The 22453-nt window shown below is 40.4% G+C and overlaps 1 protein-coding gene across 1 annotated transcript in view; it reads left to right on the forward strand.

Annotated features, from left to right (window-relative positions):
• The first annotated feature begins 2034 nt into the window (after positions 1-2034).
• The window catches only part of DSG1 (desmoglein 1), a 32090-nt gene continuing 11671 nt past the window's right edge, over positions 2035-22453 (forward strand). Inside the window, exons 1-11 of the mRNA XM_038766516.1 lie at positions 2035-2097; positions 3341-3449; positions 7755-7801; positions 12895-12933; positions 13242-13373; positions 15063-15218; positions 15420-15564; positions 17919-18085; positions 20005-20139; positions 20427-20612; positions 21818-22077. Of these exons, the coding sequence (XP_038622444.1) occupies positions 2035-2097; positions 3341-3449; positions 7755-7801; positions 12895-12933; positions 13242-13373; positions 15063-15218; positions 15420-15564; positions 17919-18085; positions 20005-20139; positions 20427-20612; positions 21818-22077 (1439 nt within the window). The remainder of the gene's footprint in view (positions 2098-3340; positions 3450-7754; positions 7802-12894; positions 12934-13241; positions 13374-15062; positions 15219-15419; positions 15565-17918; positions 18086-20004; positions 20140-20426; positions 20613-21817; positions 22078-22453) is intronic.

Consider the following 22453-nt stretch of genomic DNA (forward strand, 5'->3'; position numbering starts at 1 on the left):
ACCGGTAGTACTGGTGCATGCAATGGGCAGATTAAACAGTGTGGCCTAGTGGAAAGAGCACGGGCCTGAACATCAGAAGGACCTGGATTCTAATCCAGACTCCATTAAGTGTCTGCTGTGTGACCTTGGGCAAGTCATTTCACTTCTCTGTGCCTCAGTTTCCTCACCTATAAAATGGGGATTAAGACTGTGAACTCGATGTGGGACAGGAACTGTGTCCAAACCAATTATCTTGTATCTACCCCAGTGCTTAGTACAGTGTCTGGCATGTAGTAAGCTCTTAACAAATACCATCTTTATTATTATTTTCTTTTTCATGGACTCCTCCAAAGTAAAGCAAGTTCAGAGAACAGCATCTCCGCAAAACCGGCTCATTGGCCCAATGAATCATCCATGAAAATGAGGGTTGGCCCAAGGGATAATTAGGCAGCAAGCCCAAAATAGATGTAATGGAAACTTTCTCTTCTTCCTAGTTTCTTTAAGTTTGGTCATCTCGGAAATCTACTTTGTGAGGAAATTTAGATCAAGTTGGCTGTAGAAAGACGATGAAGTTGATTTTGTCTAGGGATTTGGGGGAACAGCAGGTGGTTAGCTCAGGGGAGGAAGGAGGGGCTTAAGTAATTATGGGAGAAAGCAGTGAAAATTTCATTGAGGGCCTCAAGAACTTGGAATTAATGCTTTGGATCAATCTACCTCTGGTTGGTTAAGAAACATGGTTCCTGCCTCCAGATTGCTTCAAGATGTGGCTCTATTGCCTACCGTAGTAGAAAAGCCTTTGATCACCTGAAGCATTGGCTCCAACTTCTGATCTGTTGGGTATGCAGGTCTCCCTCCCCTCCAAAACTTCACAAGCAACAACACCCCTTCTAGCCTCTGGTCCACTAATAATAGCACCATGTCCAAGTCAAGGTCTACATATCTTCTGACCTTCTCCTCAATTTAAACTGTAGTTCGCTGTTACACTCTATTGTCTTTCTTCCTGATTCAGACTACAAGATCTGGAGGAATGCCTTATTTTTGAAAGGGTCTAGTATTTAGACTTCTTTATGCCTGGAACATTCCCTAGTATCACTGTCAAAAATTCATCCCCAATTGCCATAACCTTGGTCATTGATTTCTAAAGCTTAATTTTTAGCAAAATCTTTGCCTGGTGTGCAATGTCTTGATGAAGACATTATTGAAATTAATAGATATCTACATTACTAGCCTGTAACTTTGTTCTGTCACCAGTAGTACAGTGCTCTGCATACAGTAAGCGCTCAGTAAATACGATTGATTGAATGAATGAATGAAATGTGTACCACAGCTTCTGATCTTGGCATAAGTAGATCTCCATATGTGATCTAGGCATTCATGTGGAGAGCAGAAAAAGTGAGAGGGTGAGACCATTCTGTGCACAACATGCAAAAAAACAAGGATTGTTCACAGGGATCAATAAAAATGAAATATGTCCCCCAAATTGGATACTGCTTATCAATGAGTGGATTTCTAAAGCTATTCTAAGATCAGTACTCATGAAAAAGTTTTTTAAAAAACTTAGTACCAGAAAGGTTATGTCCCCTGATCATTAACTTTGAATATCACCTTGAAAAGAAGAAATAAGCCCATAGTCTTTTCACTATGTATACATATGGGCAGGGAATTGTGTCTGTTTATTGTTGAACTTTACTCTCCCAAGCGCTTAGTACAGTGCTCTGTGCACAGTAAGTGCTCAATAAATACGATTGAATGAATGAATGAATGAATAAACCATCCTCATCAGTATTAATTGGAATAACTCTTGGGTGCTGAGTTCTAGGTATTTAGGAGCAAATAATAAAATTAGAAGATACAGTTCCTGCCCCCAAGGAGCTTAAAGTCTAACAGAAAAGGCAACCACTTTTGGGCCTATTTGAAAATTCAAATTATTCAGTGAATCTCTGAACTCCCAAAGTATAAGATTTTGAATAAATCGAGTCAGATTTTCCTCATGTCTTTGCTACTCCTTAGACTTTTTTTCAGGTCAGATGGATACCAAACACCCAACACTCACTAATGGCTACAGCGTATTCAGGACCTATAAAGCCTGAAAATATTTCTGCAGCTACTCTTAGATTGGTAATAGGGACTGTGCAGCCTGACTAACTTGTATCTACCTCAATGCTTAGTACAGCTCTTGGCACATAGCAAGCACTTTAGAAATACCACAGCTATTGTATTAAAAATTAAATTAGGCCCTGTGAGAATCTGTCCACCACAAATTATATCCAAGGAGAATTGCTTTGGCTGCTTTTCTCATACTAAAGGTTCCCTTGAAACAGGAAGTCTTACTGAGGAAGTGGAAAAGACCACAGGGAGAGATTGCTTTTTTTATGCCAAGACTCTTTTTCTTATTGGCCAATGAGGAAGTGGCCACTTTTACATAGATAAGGGACTTTTTTTGCAAGTTTGTACCATGCAGGCAATAATAATAATCATGGATTTTTTTAAGCGCTAACTATATGCCAAACACTGTACTAAGCCCTGGGGTAGTTACAAAACTACCAGGTCCTATATGAGGCTTCCAGACTAAGTAGGAGGAAGAACAAGTATTGAATACCCATTTTGCAGATGAGAGAACTGAGGCAGAGAGAAGTTAAGGATCTGGCCTAAGGTCACACAGCAGACAGATGGAGGAGTGAGGATTAGACTCTCAGGCCCATCCTCTAACCATTAGGCCATGCTGAGTCCTCCTGGAATACTCAGCATCTATTCTGAATTCCTGATATAGGTGTATTTGCTTGAATAACATAGAATTCCAGGTTTTTCCATTTCCTTCTTCTGTTCCCTCAACTGTTGTCATCCGGCAGATCTCGGATCAATCCCAGAAATCCATGCAGAGAGTCAGTGCGGTAAGGGAAACAATAAAGAGCCTCAAGTTGCAGCTATTCATTGGATAGACCCCTGGACCGAAAGAAACCTGCCAACATAACCTCAGCTAGTGCTTCATTTGTCAGTGGTAATTTCTTGACTAATGGATGGCATTCTTTGCCCAAATTCCTCACTTTGCTAATGTAGAAATAGTGTTTGGGCAAGTTAGTAATTGTGTAAAGAAAGGAAGGGATCTTTAATGAGACTGATATTCTGGTCAAAGAACAGATGGAAAGTTTTCATTTCATATCATTTCATTTCTGGGGTATGTTCTTGCAAAAATGGATCATCAGCTGTTATATGAGAGCCTTCAGTTCAGCTTGCCATCTAAAGAATTTCTCTTACAAGTCCCAAAATTGCAATAATTCATAAGGAAAAGTAAATATAAAGCTCTTGTTATTCGTAATCCTCTTTGCTGCCTTTTGAAAATAAATTAGCTTTTTATTGTCAGGTGAACAATAACTGGGAATGTTTGGAGTCAAATAAACTAAGTGAGCAAAGGCAAAGAGGAACAAAACAGGCACCTAATGTTCTTGTGGATAAGCCACCTGTAATACATGGTGAGATTTTCTAGCTACCGAATTTTCTTCCCTTTGGCATTTACTCTGGGATTCTCCTTTAAGTGGGATTGAGTTCAGAAGGAGCTCTGATCCTAAAGAAAAAGGCCTACCCGGAGACAGGGTGGAGTGACTAGAATCAGGTCCACTGTGATGAGTTCACCCACAAGATTGGAAGCTTCTCGAGGGCAGCAATCGTGGCTACCAACTCGATTATACAGTATATGTCTGAGCACTTAGTTTTTTGTTGTTGTTGTGTTTTGGTATTTATTAAGCATTTACCTTCTGCCAGGCACCGTATTAAGTGTTGGGGTGGATATGTTCATTCATTCAATCATATTTATTGGCAACTTACTGTGTGCAGAACACTATACTAAGCGCTTGGGAAAATACGATTCAAGAAACAGTGACATTCCCTACCACAGTGAGCTTGCAATCCAAAGGTGGGGGAGACAGAGATCAATACAAATAAATAAAATTACAGTTATGTACATAAGTGCTGTGGTGCTGGGAGGGGGGAAGAGCAAAGTGTAGTCAGGGTTGCCATGCAGAAGGGAATGGGAGATGAGGAAAAGTGGGGTTTAGTCTGGGAAGGCATCTTGGAGGATACAAGGTCATCAGGTTGGACACAGTCCATGTCCCACATGGGGTTCACAGTCTTAATCCCCATTTTACAGTTGTGGTAACAGAGGCCCAGAGTAGTGAGGTGACTTGCCTAAGACCACACAGCATTCATTCGTTCTTTCAATTGTGTTTATTGAGCACTGACTGTGTGCAAAGCACTGTACTAAGCACTTGGAAAGTACAGTACAGTAATAAAGAGAGACAATCCCTGCCCACAACAGGCTCACAGTCTAAAGGGGGAGAGACAGATGTCAATACAAATAAACAGGCATCAATATAAATGAATAGAATTATAGATACACATACATATATGCATAAGTGCTGCGGGGTGGGGAGAGAGGGAAAGTGTAAAGGGAGCAAGTCAGGGTGACGTGAAAGGGAGTGGGAGCTGAGGAAAGTGGGGTGTAGTCTGGGAAGGCCTCTTGGAAGAGGTGTGCATTCAATAGGGCTTTCAACAGGGGAAGAGTGATTGGTGGATTTGAGGAGGAAAGGAGTTCTAGGCCAGAGGTAGGACATGGGCCAGACGTTGGCGGTGAGACAGGCAAGATCAAGGCACAGTGAGGAGGTTAGAACCAGAGGAGCGGAGTGTGTGGGGTGGGGTGTAGAATGAGAGAAGGAAGGTGAGGTAGGAGGAGGCAAGGTGATGGAGATCTTTAAAGACTATAGTGAGGAGTTTTTGTTTGATATGGAGGTGGAGAGGTAACCACTGGGGATTTTTGAGGAGTGGGATGACTGTGCCCTGAATGTTTCTGTAGAAAGGTAATCCAGGCAGCGGAGTGAAGTATGAACTGAAGTGGGGAGAGGCAGGAGGTTGGGAGATCAGAAAGAAGCTTGATGCAGTAATCTAGGCTGAATAGGATGAGTGATCACACTAACGTGGTAGCGGTTTGGATGGAGAGGAAAGGGCGGATCTTGGCAATGCTGTGAAGGTGAGACCAACAGGATCTGGTGATGGATTGGATATGTGGGTTGAATGAGAGAGAGGAGTCAAGGATGACACCAAGGTTACAGGCTTGTGAGACTGGAAGGATGGTTGCAGAAGACAAGTGGCAGAGCTGGGATTAAAACCAAGGTCCTTCTGACTCCTAGCCCTGTGCTCTATCCACTAGGCCATGCTGCTTTCCTATTTAGTTCAGTGCTCTGCACACAGTAAGAATTCAATAAGTACCAACTGATTGATTGACTGATTGATTAAAGGGAATAAATTAAGATGCAAATTTTACACCTGGTGTTTCACACAGGAGGATTGAGCCAGACTCTTCTGAAGGCACATCTACTCTTCTACACATCTATGAGATAGCTTTGGTGATTGTTTTTTTTTCAAAGGTCAGGAAAGTGCCATTTGGATAGAAAATCAACATAAATTTCTAGACTGTGAGCCCACTGTTGGGTAGGGACTGTCTCTATATGTTGCCAGCTTGTACTTCCCAAGCGCTTAGTACAGTGCTCTGCACACAGTAAGCGCTCAATAAATATGACTGATTGATTGATTGATAAATCAATCAGTCCACCATATTTATTGAGCACGTATTGTATGTAGAGCAGTAAATTAACCATGTGGAGCATTAGATTATTATTAGTAGACATGATCCTACAATTCAGAGAGGGAGACAAACACTAAAATAAAATCACAGATCAGAAAGTCATAGAGAATAAAGATATGTTCATAAGTGATTTGAAGGGTTGTGTATACAGAAGCAAACTTTGAGGTGGTTTGGAAGGACCAAAATGACCTCTGGGGTTGTAAATTGGGGAGATGAGAGATTAATCAGGGAAGGCCTCCTGGAGGAGTTTTGTTTTCAGAAAGGCTCTGAAGACATTTGGAGCAGTTTCTTTTAGAGGTATTAGGCTCTCGAAGACTTCTGGAAATGCCTTCAGTATAGGAGACAGCATTCTAAAGGCCTGATATAGAAAGGGTTGCATTTAACTGAACTGGATCTGATCAGTATTGATTGATTTCAGTTACAATGCCTGGATATGCTCCAGCCAAGTCACAATATGGAGTTATAAATGTTTGAATTCTGAACTTGATCCTGCACATTAGTCAATCAGAGTATGGGCCTGAGAGTCAGAAGGACCTGGGTTCTAATCCCAGCTCTGCCACTTGTCTACTGTGTGACCTTGGGTAAGTCACTTAATTTCTCTGGGCCACAGTTACCTCATCTGTAAAATGGGGATTAAGATGTGATCCCCAGGTGGGACAGGGACTGTGTCCAAACTGCTTAACTTGTATCTACCCCAGTACTTAGTACTGTGTCTGACACATAATAAGTGCTTAACAACTATAATTTAAAAAATCAATTAATCATATTTATTGAGTGCTTCTTGTGTTTAAAGAACTGTACTAAGTGTGTGGGAGAGTATATATAACAGAGTTGGTAGATATGTTCCTTGCCCGCCTCAAACTTGATTTTCCTTTTGTGAAAGGAAGATACTTGTATCTCTGAGTTTTGTGGGCCTCAAGATCACCAATTTTCATAAATTACAACTGAACTCTAGATGATCCCATGTAACAGTATCCACAAACATATAAAATATAAATATATATAAACAAAATATAAATATATATTTATATAAATATATAAAATATAAAGAGAGAATTGAGCTCTTCATATATAAATGAAGGTTTACCCTTCACAAAGTCTTTGTATGAGGAATTTACTTGGTTGAATTTGACTCATCCATTTAAATGCAATTTTAAGTGTACTACTGATAAATTAAGAAAACTGAAGTATAGACTGTAACCTCATTATGGGCTGGGAACGGATCTGCTAATTCTCTTGTATTGCACTCTCCCAAGTGCTTAGTACAGTGCTCTGCACATAGTAAGCACTCAATAAATATGATTGATTAATATCTACAGCACTACAGTAACTTACAAATCCTATTTGTGTCTTACATCCTAATGCTATTTTCTTCATTCGTGAAAACTCTAGAAAAGACTCAAGAACTGAGTTTTGAGGGTCTATGGCAAAATAATAACACTTGTGAAAGAACTGGAAAGCCAGTTTGCCCTCATCTACCTAGGGATAAGAAAATTCTCCACATCGCAGTTTATTAACTGCCATCCCCTATCAAGCCTTGAGAAGTCAAAAAAAGTAGAGACCGATTTCAAGATAGATTTCATCATCAATCGTATTTATTGAGTGCTTACTAAGCGCTTGGGAAGTATAAGTTGGCAACATAAATTTCAAATGTTTGGTTGAATTGTAATACTTTGGTTTTCTCAGTTGCTGGTTTGAGATGTCTTCTTAAAAATTAAAATCTCTGAGCTCATTTTAAATTGTCTCGATACCATCACAAGGAAACGTCACAGGATTTAATTTCTAGGATCTAGGGAGTAGATCATTGGCTGTCCTTATAGGAGGAGCCAATTATAGTGAAGGACATGAGTGCCGAAATCCCTAACCTATAGACTCTCCCTAGCATCCATGTAGGACAGAGGGAAGAAAGCTTTCAGCGCTGGGCAGGGTGGAGACCCACAATACAACAAAGAGCATTTCAGCTGGGCCTCACTGTTATTCCTTGATTAAAACAAATCCTGTTTTGCATTAATCACCATAGCACCTAACCTAGGAGTATTACATCTGTTGTGAGACCTTGGGTGAGTCACTCAACCTCTCTGTGCCTCAGTTTCTTCATTTGCAAAATGCGGAGAAAATACCTGCTCTCTCTCCATCTTAGGTCATGAGTCCTGCGTGGCACAGGGTCTGTGTTTGATTATCTTGTATGTACCCCAGAGTTTAGCACAGTGCATGGCACATAGTAAATGCTTAATAAATACTACTATTCTTAGCATTATTATAGGTTAACCTCAGGAGCAAGTGGTCCCAAAGTGGGTTGTTAGAAAGTTCCACCAATTTTCTTTTTTTTCATGGGCAGATTATCTAGTCTGTGGATTATCCCATATCATCACTTTGGTCATGTTACTGCTCCTCAAATAAAGCCAAAAAAGTCAATTTTGCCACATTATTTGTCAACAGGTAGCCGTTAACTGAAGTGAAGATTAGGAATTGCCACATTACATGTATACCTCAATTACCTCAGAGATCTGAGAGTTGGTTGTAAAGGACAGTTACATTCACTTTTCAAATTAAAGAGTTTTGTGTTTTTTCCAATGATTCATCCAATACATCTTCATAGAATACTTTGTTGGACTAAGGGTATGATAATTATTTTTCGCTTCATAAATCTGGAGAAGGGTGAGGAATTTTCCCAATGTCTCAGTGGCTCTGGAGCTGACTTAAGTTTTCCTCTCAAAGCACCTGCCTACCTTCCAGGCGACAACAGGATTCAGCTTCATTAACCAAACTTCATTAATTGAAAAGGATCTTTTGTTGTCCAGCAGATTCATCTAAAATAAACACTACAGGCTACCCACTAAAACTTCACTTTGGAAAGGAGGGTGTGATTTGGAAGCTAAGGGTGTGTGATTATGAAGAAATGAGCAGCAATATTCCAAAAAGTGAATGGTCACTGTCCTCCTGGATTACTGTCTAATTAGATGTGAACTCCTTGTGGGCAGGGAACAGGCCTACCAACTCTATTGCACTCTCCCAAACTCTCCCAAACATTTAGTACAAAGCTCTGCAAACCATAAGCACTCAACAAATACCACTGAATGATTGATTGATTGAAATCAAGATTTAGCATTGCATCTCTTCTTCTGCATCTCACCACAGAAAGACAGGAGAAGATGAGCAAAATTCCACAGGATCAACTTCTCTTAAGGAAAAAGGAAGGAAAATTTAGAGGTTCACAGGATCTTGAATTGCCAGCTCTCTGCCATGCTGGATCAGGGGCATAGAGAAGTAGCATGGCTACTGGAGAGAGCACAGGCCTAATCCTGACTCCATTGGTTGTCTGCTTTGTGACTCCGGCCAAGTCACCTCACCTCTCTGTGCCTCAGTTATCTCCTCTGAAAAATAGGAATTAAGAATGCAAGCCCCATGTGGGATATGGACTATGTCCAAACAGATTACCTTGTAACTACCCCGGTGCTTAAAACAATGCCTGGCACATAGTAAGCGCTAAACAAATACCATAAAAAAATTAACACCAACCTCCTCTATGCCTCAGTTTCCTCACCTGTACTATGAGATTAGGAATAGTTGCCCCCGCAGAGTGATGTTGTGAGATTGAATAAGATAATATCTGTGAAAGTGCTTTAAACTCTTTAGACAAAAGTTATTCTGTGAGTTCAAATTGACCCTATTATTAATTTCCTGATGAGTCATTTCCAAGCACCAAAGTAGACATTTGTTGAGCTTAAAATGGAAATTTAAAGTATATTAGGCCAGTCAGATTTCACCAGTGAGGAAACGTCCCCTACGACGTTGGTTTAACACTGTGGGCTTTAGTAGCTTGGACTATCAGCCTAAAGAGAAACTTACTTCACCCAATGGAGAATTACACTGATTGGCTAAATCTGACCATCAAGAAACATAGGACACAACATTGCAGGAAGGCTGTCTTTCTTCCTGTTTGAAGAAACAGAAATTGTTCTTCTTGCATTGTTCCAGGGGCTTCATTAGCATTATAGTGAATAATATAAGAACATGTATAGGCAAAAAATTGCCAGTACAAAGCACATTCAATTATGTTCCTATGACAGTATTTAATACAGTGCTCAGCACATAGTAAATGTTTACTAAGCATCATCATCATCAATCGTATTTATTGAGCGCTTACTATGTGCAGAGCACTGTTCTAAGCGCTTCATAACCAACCAACAAACTAGACCTCTAACCAGGCCTAGAAGAAAGGATTGCAACTCTGGAAGCTTCAGGAAGGTGATTTTTTTTTTCTCCCTGCTACCTCTCCCATGTACTTAGTCCCTCAGTGCTTAAGGACTAGTGGAAAGAGCACAGGACTGGGACTCAGAGGACTTCTGTTCTAATAATGACTCTGCCACTTGCCTACTGCGTGACCTTGGGCAAGTCATTTAACTTCTCTGTGCCTCAGTTCCCTCATCTGCAAAATGGGGATTCAATACCTGTTCTCCTTCCTACTTAGACTGTGAACCCCATGTGTGAAAGGGACCGTGTCTGACCGATTAACGTATATCTACCCCATCGCTTAGAACAATGCTTGACACATAGTAAACACTTAATAAATACCATGATCATGATTTAGGTACACCCTCCCTCCCAACCCCTACAGCATTTATGAGTATACTTTCATACTCGGTAGCTTCCCTTACTTGTAATTTTTCTTAACATCTGTCTCCCCTGTTAGACAGCAAACTTCTTGAGGACAGGAATCATGTCTACCAACTTTATTGTATTATACTCTCCTAAGTGCTTAGTATAGTGCTTTGCCCAAAGTATGTACTTAATAGATACAATTGATTGAAGAAAAATCTCTCTCTCCCTTGGGTCAAACATAAGGAATTTCAGTCTCTTTCTACTCAGGTCACCATCATCAGGAAGCAGTCCAAATCTATCAAGAAAAAAAAGCTAGACAAATAATTGACTGCGCAAATAAATATATTAATTGAAATACAAATAAAGAAAAATATGGCCCTGAGGTTAAGAATAAAATGCTTAAGTGGTAAGGGAGGGTATTGGAAAGGTTCAGTTTCTCTCCTTTGCTTCCTCTTCCAAGAACCATGGAACTGTTTGATAGGGTCAGAAAAGACGGGAAGTGGATCACTGGAGTCCTTATCCCCCAGGGCTAGGATCTGCAAGCCACAAGTTACCCTGCAACCTTTGCTACAAGCAATCCCTACCAAACCCTGGGTGGGTTTGATCTCCAAAGTCAGTCCACGGGTGTGCAGGAATTTAGGGAGTGGGTGGCTGGGGCGAGGGCATGGCTGCTACTTTGCTCTGGCAGCAATTCTTTAACCTCCTTTAAAAACACCAACCAGGGCTCAGAGCTCTTGAATGCTTAGTGCCAGACTTAGTCCGGAATTTTCATTTTCCCCTAAGGGGATTGGACCTGACCAAGGGCCTGTTTCCCTCTTGTGGCAATTCTGTGTGGGGCTGGGATCATTTACCACCTTCCAGTTCTGAAGAACCAGAAAACCACAGAAAACCACAGAAAACCAGCTTCCCCTAGTGAGGCTTACAAGCCCAGGGGTGTCAAGACTGGTGATTCAGCGAAGTCGCCCTCCTCTGTACTTGTCCAGAAGACATAGCTCTGCCCCTGCATGGGGACAGAGTTCCTTATCTCAAAGAGAGCTCTCCCTTTAATCCTTTCTGCCTCAAATACAGAAGCAGCATGGCTCAATGGAAAGAGCAAGGGCTTGGAAGTCAGAGGTCACGGGTTCTAACCCCGGCTCCGCCACTTGTCAGCTGTGTGACTTTGGCCAAATCACTTAACTTCTCTGGGCCTCAGTTATCTCATCGGTAAAATGGGGATGAAGACTGGGAGCCCCACGTGGGACAACCTGGTTACCTGGTATCTACCCTGGTGCTTAGAACGGTGCTTGGCACATAGTAAGCACTTTAAAAATACCATCATTAATATTATTATTATTATTAAATACATTTTCATTCTCAATTATGTTTTCCATTATAAAAGGCCAATAAGAGGAGTCTGGGTCAATGAACAACTCTGTCACTGGCCAATTGGAAAATGTACACAGGTGAAGAAGGTGGAAAATGTGGAGAGTTAAACAACCCTAGTAGAAAGGATGTGAACTGACGGGTTTTGTGTCACCAGATACTAGGCCTCAAAAATGCGCTCTGTGTTCCAGACGGCAGGATTCTTTGCAAGAGCAGGTGACCTATCAAAAATCCAGTTGGCTATATTGCGATGTAGAAGCTGGTTTAGTATGATTTAATTTCTGTGAATAGTAGCTAGAAGTTCAGTGAGATGTGCAGGTGAGAACAGTGTTCCTTAAGGGTGGAAAAAGAACATTGTGTTTTCCCTCATTTATAAATCATATATGCTTAAAAAATAAAGCTAGACCTGAAGATAGGACGTGCAGTGTTTAGGTTATGGTGTCTGTTTAAAGAGGATAATTTGCTGAGGCAAGGTAAAAAAACAAGAAAAACTTGCTTGGTAGCTAATTTCCAATTTGCTGTTATCTGCTTTTCTTTCTGTCTGTCAGTACAATGATAGGGGTTGCAATGAGTCTTCTGAAGTCTAGCATTTACAGGGAGGAACAAATACCACAAATAAGTACATATTTCCCATGTCCATGGTGGGGGGGGACAATTTACATAACATTGAAAGAGTTTGACAGAACCCACTTTTATCACTATAAAGAATAGCTAAAGGAAAAAAAAAAATCACCTTCCCAGACCTCTGTAATGAACACAGTTTCCTTCAATTTCTCTGATTATCCCTGGAAATCTCAGTCACTAGGAAAAATGAATTCCTGGAATGTTTTCCAGAATCTTTTTTTCTGAATATAATTTCTTATCCCGTGTTGAACTTTTATTTTTTCTGCTCTAACTTTGAAAGCTCAATTTCACCCACATCCTATAGCCAAGCTGTGGATGTGTAGGATTCACCATGAGCTTTTGTAAGGTTTCATTTGGTACAACTTAATGGCTGCAATGAGTATTACTTCCAAGAGCATAAAAATTCCATAATGGGCTTTCCACTTTTCTGTCCGTAAAATCTGGCGAAGCCCAGGATTGGTACTGGTCAGTCCCATTTATACTGGACCATAGTCTCCTTTGATTCTAAGGGTCAGAGTTATATTAGGATAATGACTCAGCACAGTTCTATGGACGTTCAAAAAATGAGTTTTGAGACTAACTGATAGTTGGTCAATAGGAAGGAGGAGGAAATGAATGAAGGGGGAGGGAAATTGAAGGCAACTTATAGCCTAGTTGATCAATAATTCTGATTTTTATCTCTTTGTTTATAGGTGGTGGTGGTGGAAGTTAACAGCAATTTTCAAGTCCAGGTAATGTATAACAAATCTTGGGTTTGAAACTTAGACTGTTATCAGAAAATGGAAAAAAAAAATAAAAGAAAACAACTCGAAAGGAAGATTGCCATTTCCTTTTTAGATCAGATTTATTTTACTCATTAGAATAAAGAAACAATATTGTAATGATAATGTCTACCACATACCGGAATATTTACAACTGTGCATTTACAAAAAAATGATATTACAAGTCATTGTTTTCTGTTTCTCACTGAAAAAAAAAGTCCAGATTGTATTGCAAGTGAAAATATATAAAGACTCAAAACCTGAAATTTCTTCCTAAGGTAAGAGATTATAACAGCAAAAATGGTACCATCAAATGGCATTCCGTCAGAAGGCATAAACGTGAATGGATTAAATTTGCTGCAGCGTGTAGAGAAGGAGAAGATAACTCAAAGAGAAATCCCATTGCCAAAGTAAGTTGCACCCAAGATCCAAAGAAGAACTCCTCAACTTCCCAATCAAGCCCTGCCCTCCCCTTCTCTACCCCATCACTGTAGGCAACACCACTATCCTCCTTGTCTCACAAGCCCATGACCTTGGCTTTATCCTGGATTCACTTCTCTTTCAAACAGGAACTCCTTACTTTAAAGTACTCAGTTAGCTTGCCGTTACTCCTAACTTAACTCACTGATTTCCTACTACAATCCAGTCCATGCACTTCACTCCTTTAGTGCCAATTTACCTACTGTACCTCCATCTTATCTCCCGACTGACCCCGTGACCATGTCATCCCTCTAGCCAGGAACTCCCCCTTCTTCCATATATGACAGACCACCATTTTCCCCACCTTCAGAGCCTTATTAAAATCACATCTTCTCCAAGAAACCTTCTCCCATTAAACCCTCTTTCCTATTATTATTATTAGTATCATTAATACTAATGATCATAAGTATCATTAATACTAATAATAGTATTGCAAAGCAGCATGACTCAATGGAAAGAGCAAGGGCTCGGAAGTCAGAGGTCAAGGGTTCTAATTCCGGCTTCGCCACTTGTCGGCTGTGTGACTTTAGACAAGTCACTTAACTTCTCTGTGCCTCAGTTCCCTCATCTGTAAAATGGGGGTTAAGACTGTGAGCCCCACGTGGGACAACCTTGACTACCTTTTATCCCCCCAGCGCTTAGAGCAGTGCTTGGCACATAGTAAGTGCTTAATAAATACCAACATTATTAATATTATTATCAGTAAATTTCTTCAACACTGTGTGCCAAAAGCTGTTCTAAGTGCTGGGTAGATACAAGGTTATCAGGTTGAACATGGGGCTCACAGTCTAGGTAGGAGGGAGTAGGATTTAATCCCAATTTACAGATGAGGAAACTGAGGCACAGAGAAGTTGTGACTTGCCCAAGGTCACACAGCAGACAAGTGGCAGAATCAGGATTAGAACCCAGGTCCTCTGAATCCCAAGCCCTTGCTCTTTCCACTGGGTCCCGCTACTCTCTCTCCATTCTCAGTCACCTATGTACTTGGATATGAACTCTTTAAGCACCTGATATTCACCCTACTCTCAGCCTCAGAGCATTTAACGTGTCTACCAACTCTGTTGTATTGTATTTTCCCGAGCGCTTAATCCTGCGATCGCACACAGTAAGCACTCATTAAATACCACTGATTGATTGATTGATCTATAATTCAAGTTTTTATTTAATTTAAATTCATTAAATCATTTATGTACTGACATTTATTTAATTATTTGTTAATATTTATGTCTGTCTCCACCTCTAAACTGTAAACTCCTTCTGGGCAGAGAACTTGTCTACCAACTGTGTTGTACTGTATTTTCCCAAGTCTTAGTACGGTGCTCTGCACCCAGTAAGTGTTAAATAAATACCAGTGATTGATTGATTACTAAGGAGTGATGTTTTTCCCTGACTCTCTAGGGACATCACTTTATTGAAGACTGCAAGCTCCTTGAAGGCAGGGAGCATGTCTACCAACTGTATTGTACTCCCCAAGCACTTAGTACGGTGCTCTGCACACTAAGTGCTCAATAAATATCAAGCATTGATCCAGACGGCCTCCAGGAAGTTGTCACTAGGCTATTTAAGACAGAACCAATGATTATCTTCACCAACATTTTTTGTGTCTTTCCTTCCTGCAGATTAACTCAGATTGTTCTGTGAACCAGCAAATTACATACCGCATCTCTGGAGTGGGAATTGATCAGCCCCCATATGGAGTCTTTATTGTGAATCCAAAAACGGGGGACATTAATATAACCTCCATAGTCGATCGAGAGCTGACCCCATTTTTCACGGTAAGAAGTCTTAGTCAGGGCAGTTACTCATACTTCTAGTTTCCACTTTCCCTTTTGTTCAGGGGATTGCATTACCCCCTTTAGAGTAAAGGGATGGGGACCACTGTTCGCATTTCAGCATTAATCAACTTTCTACGTGTTTACAGGTGGATTGGGACTAGTTTCCAGTTTGTGAATAAAGTCATATTCCTCTTTTCCTAGATCTATTGTCGAGCACTGAATTCCAGGGGTGAGGATGTAGAGAGGCCCCTTGAGCTGAGAGTCAGAGTTCTCGATATAAACGACAACGCTCCGATATTCTCCCAAACTGAATTTGTGGGAGGCATTGAGGAAAACAGCCAGCCGAGTAAGCAATCTTCATTTCCAAATAAATAAATGCGTGTCGGGTAAGACCTTAGTGGGAAGGACACCAGACAGAGGGGCAGGAGACCCAGGTTCTAGTTTCTGATCTGCCACGTGCCTGCTGTGTGACCTTGGGCAAGTCATTTAACTTCTCTGTGCCTCAATTTGCTCATCTGTAAAATGGGGACAAAATACCTGTTCTCCCTCCATTTTAGACTATGTCCGATCTGATCACATTGCACCTACCCCAGCTCTTAATACAATGCATGACACAGAGTAAGCACATAATTAATATTACTTTTATTATTATACCCTACAAGATTGGCTACTCCAATGCCCGGCCCTCCTAAGACTGTTTACTGGTAGAAAAGTAAGAAAGGACAGGCTCAGGGGGTATCTTCTATTTCAACAGTGCTCTGCACACAGTAAGCACTCGATTCTATTGATTGATTGACTGATGGATTGATTTCTTGGCTCTCAGTAGGACACTGGAGGGTCTTGATCAGGGTGATTTTCTTCACCTTAGAAAGGAAATTTAGATTATGATACGGCAACAGCTAGTAAAAAGAACAGAGAGATACAGTGTTTTAGCTGTAGCTCCATATCTGGCTGATACAGAGATACAGTAGATCTGAGTTCTACCTCAATCAATGAATTAACGAAACAGTGACATTTATTGAACAGTTACTATGTGCAGAGCACTGTACTAAGCATTTAGGACAGTGGGAGAGTACAATATCATAGATTAGGTAGGCGTGATCCTTGCTTATAAGGAGGTTATAGACTAGATGGGGAAACAGACATGAAAATAAATTACAGCTGTTTGTGTGCATAAGTGCCAAGGGGTTGGAGTGAAAAACTTAGTGCTTTTGGGTTGCAGATCCAAGTGCATAGGTAACACAAAAGGGAGGGCATGAAGCAGAAGTGAGGACTTAGAGAAGGCCTTTTGGAGGAGATGTGATTTGAGTAGGGCTTCGAAGATAGGGGAAGTGGTGATCTGTCAGATACGAAACCACAGAGTTCCGGGCCAAAGAGAGGAAGTGGGCAAGAAGTCGGTGGTAATAAACACTACATCAAGGTACAGTGAGTAGGTTTTAGAGGAGCTAAGTATGCAGGTTGGGTTGGAGTAGGAGATAGGCCAGGAAAGGTAAGAAGGGGCTACCTGATTGAATGCCTTAAAGGCAAGGTTAAGGAGTCTTTGTTGGATGTGGAGATGAATGGGAAATCAGTGGAGGTTTATAAGGAGAGGAAAGTTATGAACAATTTGGGAATCAAATTAAGGAGGCAGGGAGGTCAGCAAAGAGGCTGATGCAGTCAGTAGTTAGGGTGGGATATTAAGTGCTTGGAATAGCAAGCTAGCAGCTTGGATGGAGAGGAAGGAGCTGATTCTAGGGTAGCTGTAAGGTAGAACTGACACCATTTGCTAACAGCCTGAATTTACGAGTCGTACTCTCCCAAGGGCTTAGTACAGTGCTGTACGTACACTTAAAGCTAAATAAGTACCACTGATTGATTGATTGAGATGAGTAGAGGATAGCACCAAGGTTTTGAGCTTGAGACAGGGAAGATAGTGGTATTGTCTGCTTTTCTCTCTCAGTGCTCTGCTAAATGACACTGGACATGCTCTAAGCACTTAGTACAGTACTCTACACACAGTAAGCGCTCAATACGATTGAATAAGTGAATGAATGAACCTCATTTTTATCATCGTTAAAATGGATTATAATAATAATAGTGGTATTTGGGAAGTGCTTACTATGCACCAAGCAATGTACTAAGCTCTGAGGTAGACAAAAGACAATTGTGTCAATCACAGTTCCTGTCCTACATGGGTCACACACTCTTAGGGAGGAAAAATATGCATTTAATAAATGCCATTATTATTATTATTATTATTATTATTACTATTAATCCCCATTTTACAGTGGAGGAAAACTCCTATATATCCTTTAGGGATGATTCGGGGACAAATGGGATAACTAAGTAAAAGTACTTTGAGAAATAAAAGTGTTTTACACATTCAAGGTGGTTTAATCTTTAAGCATCGAAGTAATAATTGTGGTGTTTGTTAATCACTTACTATGTGTCAGGCACTGTACTAAGTGCTAGGGTTGACAACATATCAGATTGGGCTCCTACTTGGGGCTCACAGTCTCAATCCCCATTTTACAGATGAGGTAACTGAGGCCCAGAGACGTAAGGTGACTTCCAAAGGTCACACAGCAGACAAGTGGTGGAGCGGGGATTAGAACCCACTACCTTCTGCCTCTCAGACCTCTGCTCTATCCACTACACTATTAGGTAATGGAATCTTAAAACAACGACGGTAATCAACTTTTTTAAAATTTTAATTTCTAGACACCTTGGTAATGATATTAAATGCTACCGATGCGGATGAACCGAACAACTTGAATTCTAAAATTGCCTTCAAAATAATCTCTCAAGAGCCTGCAGGCGCACCAATGTTCATTTTAAACAGACACACTGGAGAACTTCGAACAATGAGCAGTTCCCTGGATCGAGAGGTAAAGTCTTCTTAGGATTGATTGGTCAGCAGTAAAGAGGTTGATTTTGTCTCTTCTTTCCGAAGTGCAAAGAATTGCGAAGTGCAATTGCTGAACAGAAATGAAATGACGAATCGTTTTCATGTGCTCTCTCGTTCCACAATGATATTTTACTGGAGAGGAGCCAAAAGTAGATTTCAGGAATCTGTTTCTTGTTGTTTGAGAGTAGCACATGCCACGACAGTGTTTTAATAGGACAGTTCCAAAAAGAAAACAAAACTTAATCAACGCGGTCGGTGATGAGGTAGAAAGATACGTGATGTAAATAGAAGAAATTAACAAATAATATGAGTGAGGCCTAAACCTTTTTGAAAATATAAAAGGACCTATGAATAGGGCCTCTAGACTGGAAGCTCACTGTGGGCAGGGAACGTGTCTACAAACCCTGTTGTAGTGTACTCTCCCAGGTGCTTAATCCAGTGCCCTGAACACAGTAAGCATTCATTGATTGATTAACGAATAGAAATTACAGGTTTGCCTGGTTGATAGGAAGCCTAGATATTTGGATATCATTCTACACTCAAATAAACTGGGGAAAGGTATGAATCAGGTGCCAAACACTTCAATTTCCCAGCACCTGGGGCCACCTTAATGGTTACATTAGATGTTTAAGAAGTTGTCACCCACCAAATCCTTCAGGAGGGAAACTGGGAGAAGCGTATTGTGTAGGCTTGAGTAGAAGCTCCCCAAACAAAAATTCACTTCACAGGAATTCTAGTGGGACCCAGGAATCTCTTTTTACAGGGAATACCCCACACACCCTTAGACTCTAAGCTTGTTACAGGCAGGGAACAGGTCTGCTAATTCTGTGTATTGTACTCTCCTGATTGCTTAGTACAGTGCTCTTCACGTAGTATGTGCTCAATAAATACCATTGATTGACTGATTGATCATTTTAGAGGGCTGCATCAATCCTGTAGCTAAAGATTCCACATTGTGAGGTGATCTTTTGCCACCCTGCCAAATACCACGGCGATACCACATTGCCTCTGAGTTCTGGTTTCCTCATTGGTTAAATAAGGGACAACAGCTCTCAACTATCCAGTCTGTGGACTATCCAAGTCATTCATTTCCCCTTCTGCTCCTTACTGATGCCCAGTGTGAAATCACTTCACGGCACATTCCCATCTACCCAAGAGGAAAAAGTACTGGAAGGAAGTGCCACTAGAAATCAATAATTGATCAATCATATTTATTGAGTGCTTACTCTGTGCAGAACACTGTACCAAGCACTTGGGAGAATATTATTATTACCAAAACCCCTCATTATTAAACAGTACAAGAGGAATAGATAAGATAATGTCTGTTAATTTTTTGAATTTGGAGTGATTAGTGGAAAACTTCAAGGATGTTAGAAGGCTGGAAAAGAGCCTCAGATGATAGATGGATAATGAGTTATTAGAAGGAAATGGAAATATTAGAAAATGTATTCCTAACCTTGAGGATGGTTGGCAAAGAAGACAATCACCATCCTATTTCTGTATGTATCATTTGGTGCAAACTGGGCTGGATAGCTATTGAGATGGTCCATTGATTCTAACATCCTGCTTTTATTTCCACTTTCCTTTAGAGGCCTTCCCCGACTAAGCCCTCTTTTCCCGGACTCCTTTTCCCTTCTGCGTTGTCAACGCACTAGGATCTATACCCTTTTAGCACTTGATAGTCACTCCATGTTCAGCCCCATGGCAGTTATGTACATATCTGAAGTTATTTTATTTATATTAACGTTTATCTTCCCTTCTAGACCAAATGTTCATGGTGGGCAGGGAATGTGTCTACTAATTCTGTTGTATCATACTCTCCCAAGCACTTAGTACGATGTTCTACACACAATAAGCACTCAATAAATGCCTCTGCGTGATTTCCTTTTTCTTTATCAGCAACAAAGCAGCTATAGCCTTGTCGTACAAGGTGCAGATCGGGACGGTGCTTCCGACGGACAATCATCCCAGTGTGATTGCAGGATTAAAATTATAGACGTCAATGATAATTTTCCCTACCTTGAGCAGTCTTCTGTAAGTACTTTCTATTGAAATTAATAAACTGTAACTAGCCATATGAATCCTTTCATCTTTACCTCATATTGTTTATGGCTATGATTGCTCTCCTTATCTCCCAGCAGTTTTGTCCATGCAGATTTTTAACCTACCCATCTACAGTTGATATTAAAGTATATGTAATATTCTTTAAAGTAAATTTACTTTACCTTTAAAGTAAAGAATAATAAATATTGTTTGGATTTCTAGTGTCTTTCTCCTCTCCCTTTCACTGTTCAAAAACACAACTTCATCTGTCATTTCAGTATACTGCCAGCATTGAAGAGAACACTCTGAATTCTGAATTGCTTCGGTTTCGAGCAATTGATCTAGATGAAGAATTCTCAGATAACTGGCTGGCGCAGTTTTTCTTTGTTTCGGGAAATGCCGGAAACTGGTTTGAAATTGTAACCGATTCAAGAACTAATGAGGGAATTCTGCGGGTTATTAAGGTACAGTATAGCCACACTGAATACTGTATAGCGAAGAGATGAAAATCTCATGGACAGTGCTAACTAGCACGCATTCCTTAGCTCAGTCTTCTGGGACAAGAAAAGAAGGAAGAGAAACCATGTCTTTAAATGTGATTCATTTTAAGTTCCTTGCCAGCTGTGGAAAAATTTCCAGAGGCTTTTACATTTTCATCTTCTCTCTGAAAATACTAGACCTGGGGATAATTAGGAAAATAGCTAAAATGCAATGTTAGTGAAGATACACGTCAGTAACAATGGATCCATCCATTAATTGTCCTTTCTTGTCAATATTTGCAGGTAAAAGGAACCACACTGTGGGGCTAAGGCTCCTTCTCTGAAGTAGTACATATTACTAACTTTACTGGAGTTTAACTTTTTCAACTTTATTGACATTTCCTATAGCAAAAGTATTTCCTTAAAGTAGCAACAAAATCTTGCCATCCAAGAATACCTGATTACTACTTTCAAAAAATGGAGTAGAAAAAATGTAACTTTGAGTTTGAAGAAATCTGTGAAAACCTGAAGTGAGTCTTGAATGCACTGCTTGGGATAGATAACCCCCAGGAGACAGAGGTAGCCCTCTTGGTTCCTCCCTTCTCATAGGGTCTTTGTGGGATGTGTGTCTTCCAGAGTTAGACATTAAGCTACTCACATCAAGTTCTACCATTCCATTTTCACTGATTCATTAAATAGAAAAATAATTTAGAATGTAATCTAAGGCCTCCCCAAATTGCTGAGTGACTTCAAGGAAATGTATTAAAATCACAATAATAATAATAATAATAGTATTTGTTAAGTGCTGACTATGTGCCAAACACTGTACTAAGGACTGGGATAGACTCAAGATTATCAAGTCCTGCATGGGGCTCACAGTCTAAGCAGGAGGCAGAGCAGGTATTGCATCCCCATTTTGCAGATGAGAGAACTGAGGCACAGGGTAGTTAAGTGACTTGCCCAAGGTCATACAGCAAGTAAACGGAGGAGCCTGTGCTCTCCTGACTCAAGTTTTCTGTTTTAGTTTTTAGTTACTAGTCTTTCAGTTTCTTTATAGATTAATTGGTTCTAGCAATTCTTCTTATCCTATACGTGGGCCTCTGAATACTAGTCTAAGATTTCTCTACCCTGTAGGCTTAAATTGTTGATTTCAGTTTTTAACGGCAACTCTTTTCTTTTTATCATCCTAGCCACTTAATTACGAAGATGCTCAAAGTATGGTACTTAGCATTGGGGTTAAAAATGTAGCTGAATTTCACCAGTCAGTTATATCCCAATATCGAATCCAAGCAAGCGCCATCACCGTCAGTGTCATAAATGTGCTCGAAGGACCAGTATTTACTCCAGCTTCTAAGACATTTATTCTCCAAAGAGGGATGGGACCCAATTCTCTAATTGGAAGCTATCAAGCCACAGACCTGGACACAGGAAGACCTTCTACAACAGTCAGGTTGGGCTGACTTTCATCATTATCATATTTCTATTCCTTATATTTTGAACTCTCCTGGTATTATCAGTTGCCTTTACATATACAAGCTTGCATGATCACAAATTTGAATCGATGATTTGTTTGTAGAGGGCCCTGTGTGAAAGCTGTTATTGAACATCCTGAAATTACCAGTCTAATTCAGAACTTGGAATAATTAGTGGAATTACATCTGTAAAGTAATCTGAAGCTCAAGCTATAGTCCGTGGAAAGACTCAAAGTGTGGGTGTGCTTTATACACTGCCGACCAAACTCCAATCCAGTTAGCTGGGACATACCTCAATTGATCGTATTGATTGAGCGCTTACTGTGTGCAGAGCGCTGCATTAAGTGTTTGGGA

The sequence above is a fragment of the Tachyglossus aculeatus genome, chromosome 25 (genome assembly GCF_015852505.1).
Source record: "Tachyglossus aculeatus isolate mTacAcu1 chromosome 25, mTacAcu1.pri, whole genome shotgun sequence".
Lineage (NCBI taxonomy): Eukaryota > Metazoa > Chordata > Mammalia > Monotremata > Tachyglossidae > Tachyglossus > Tachyglossus aculeatus.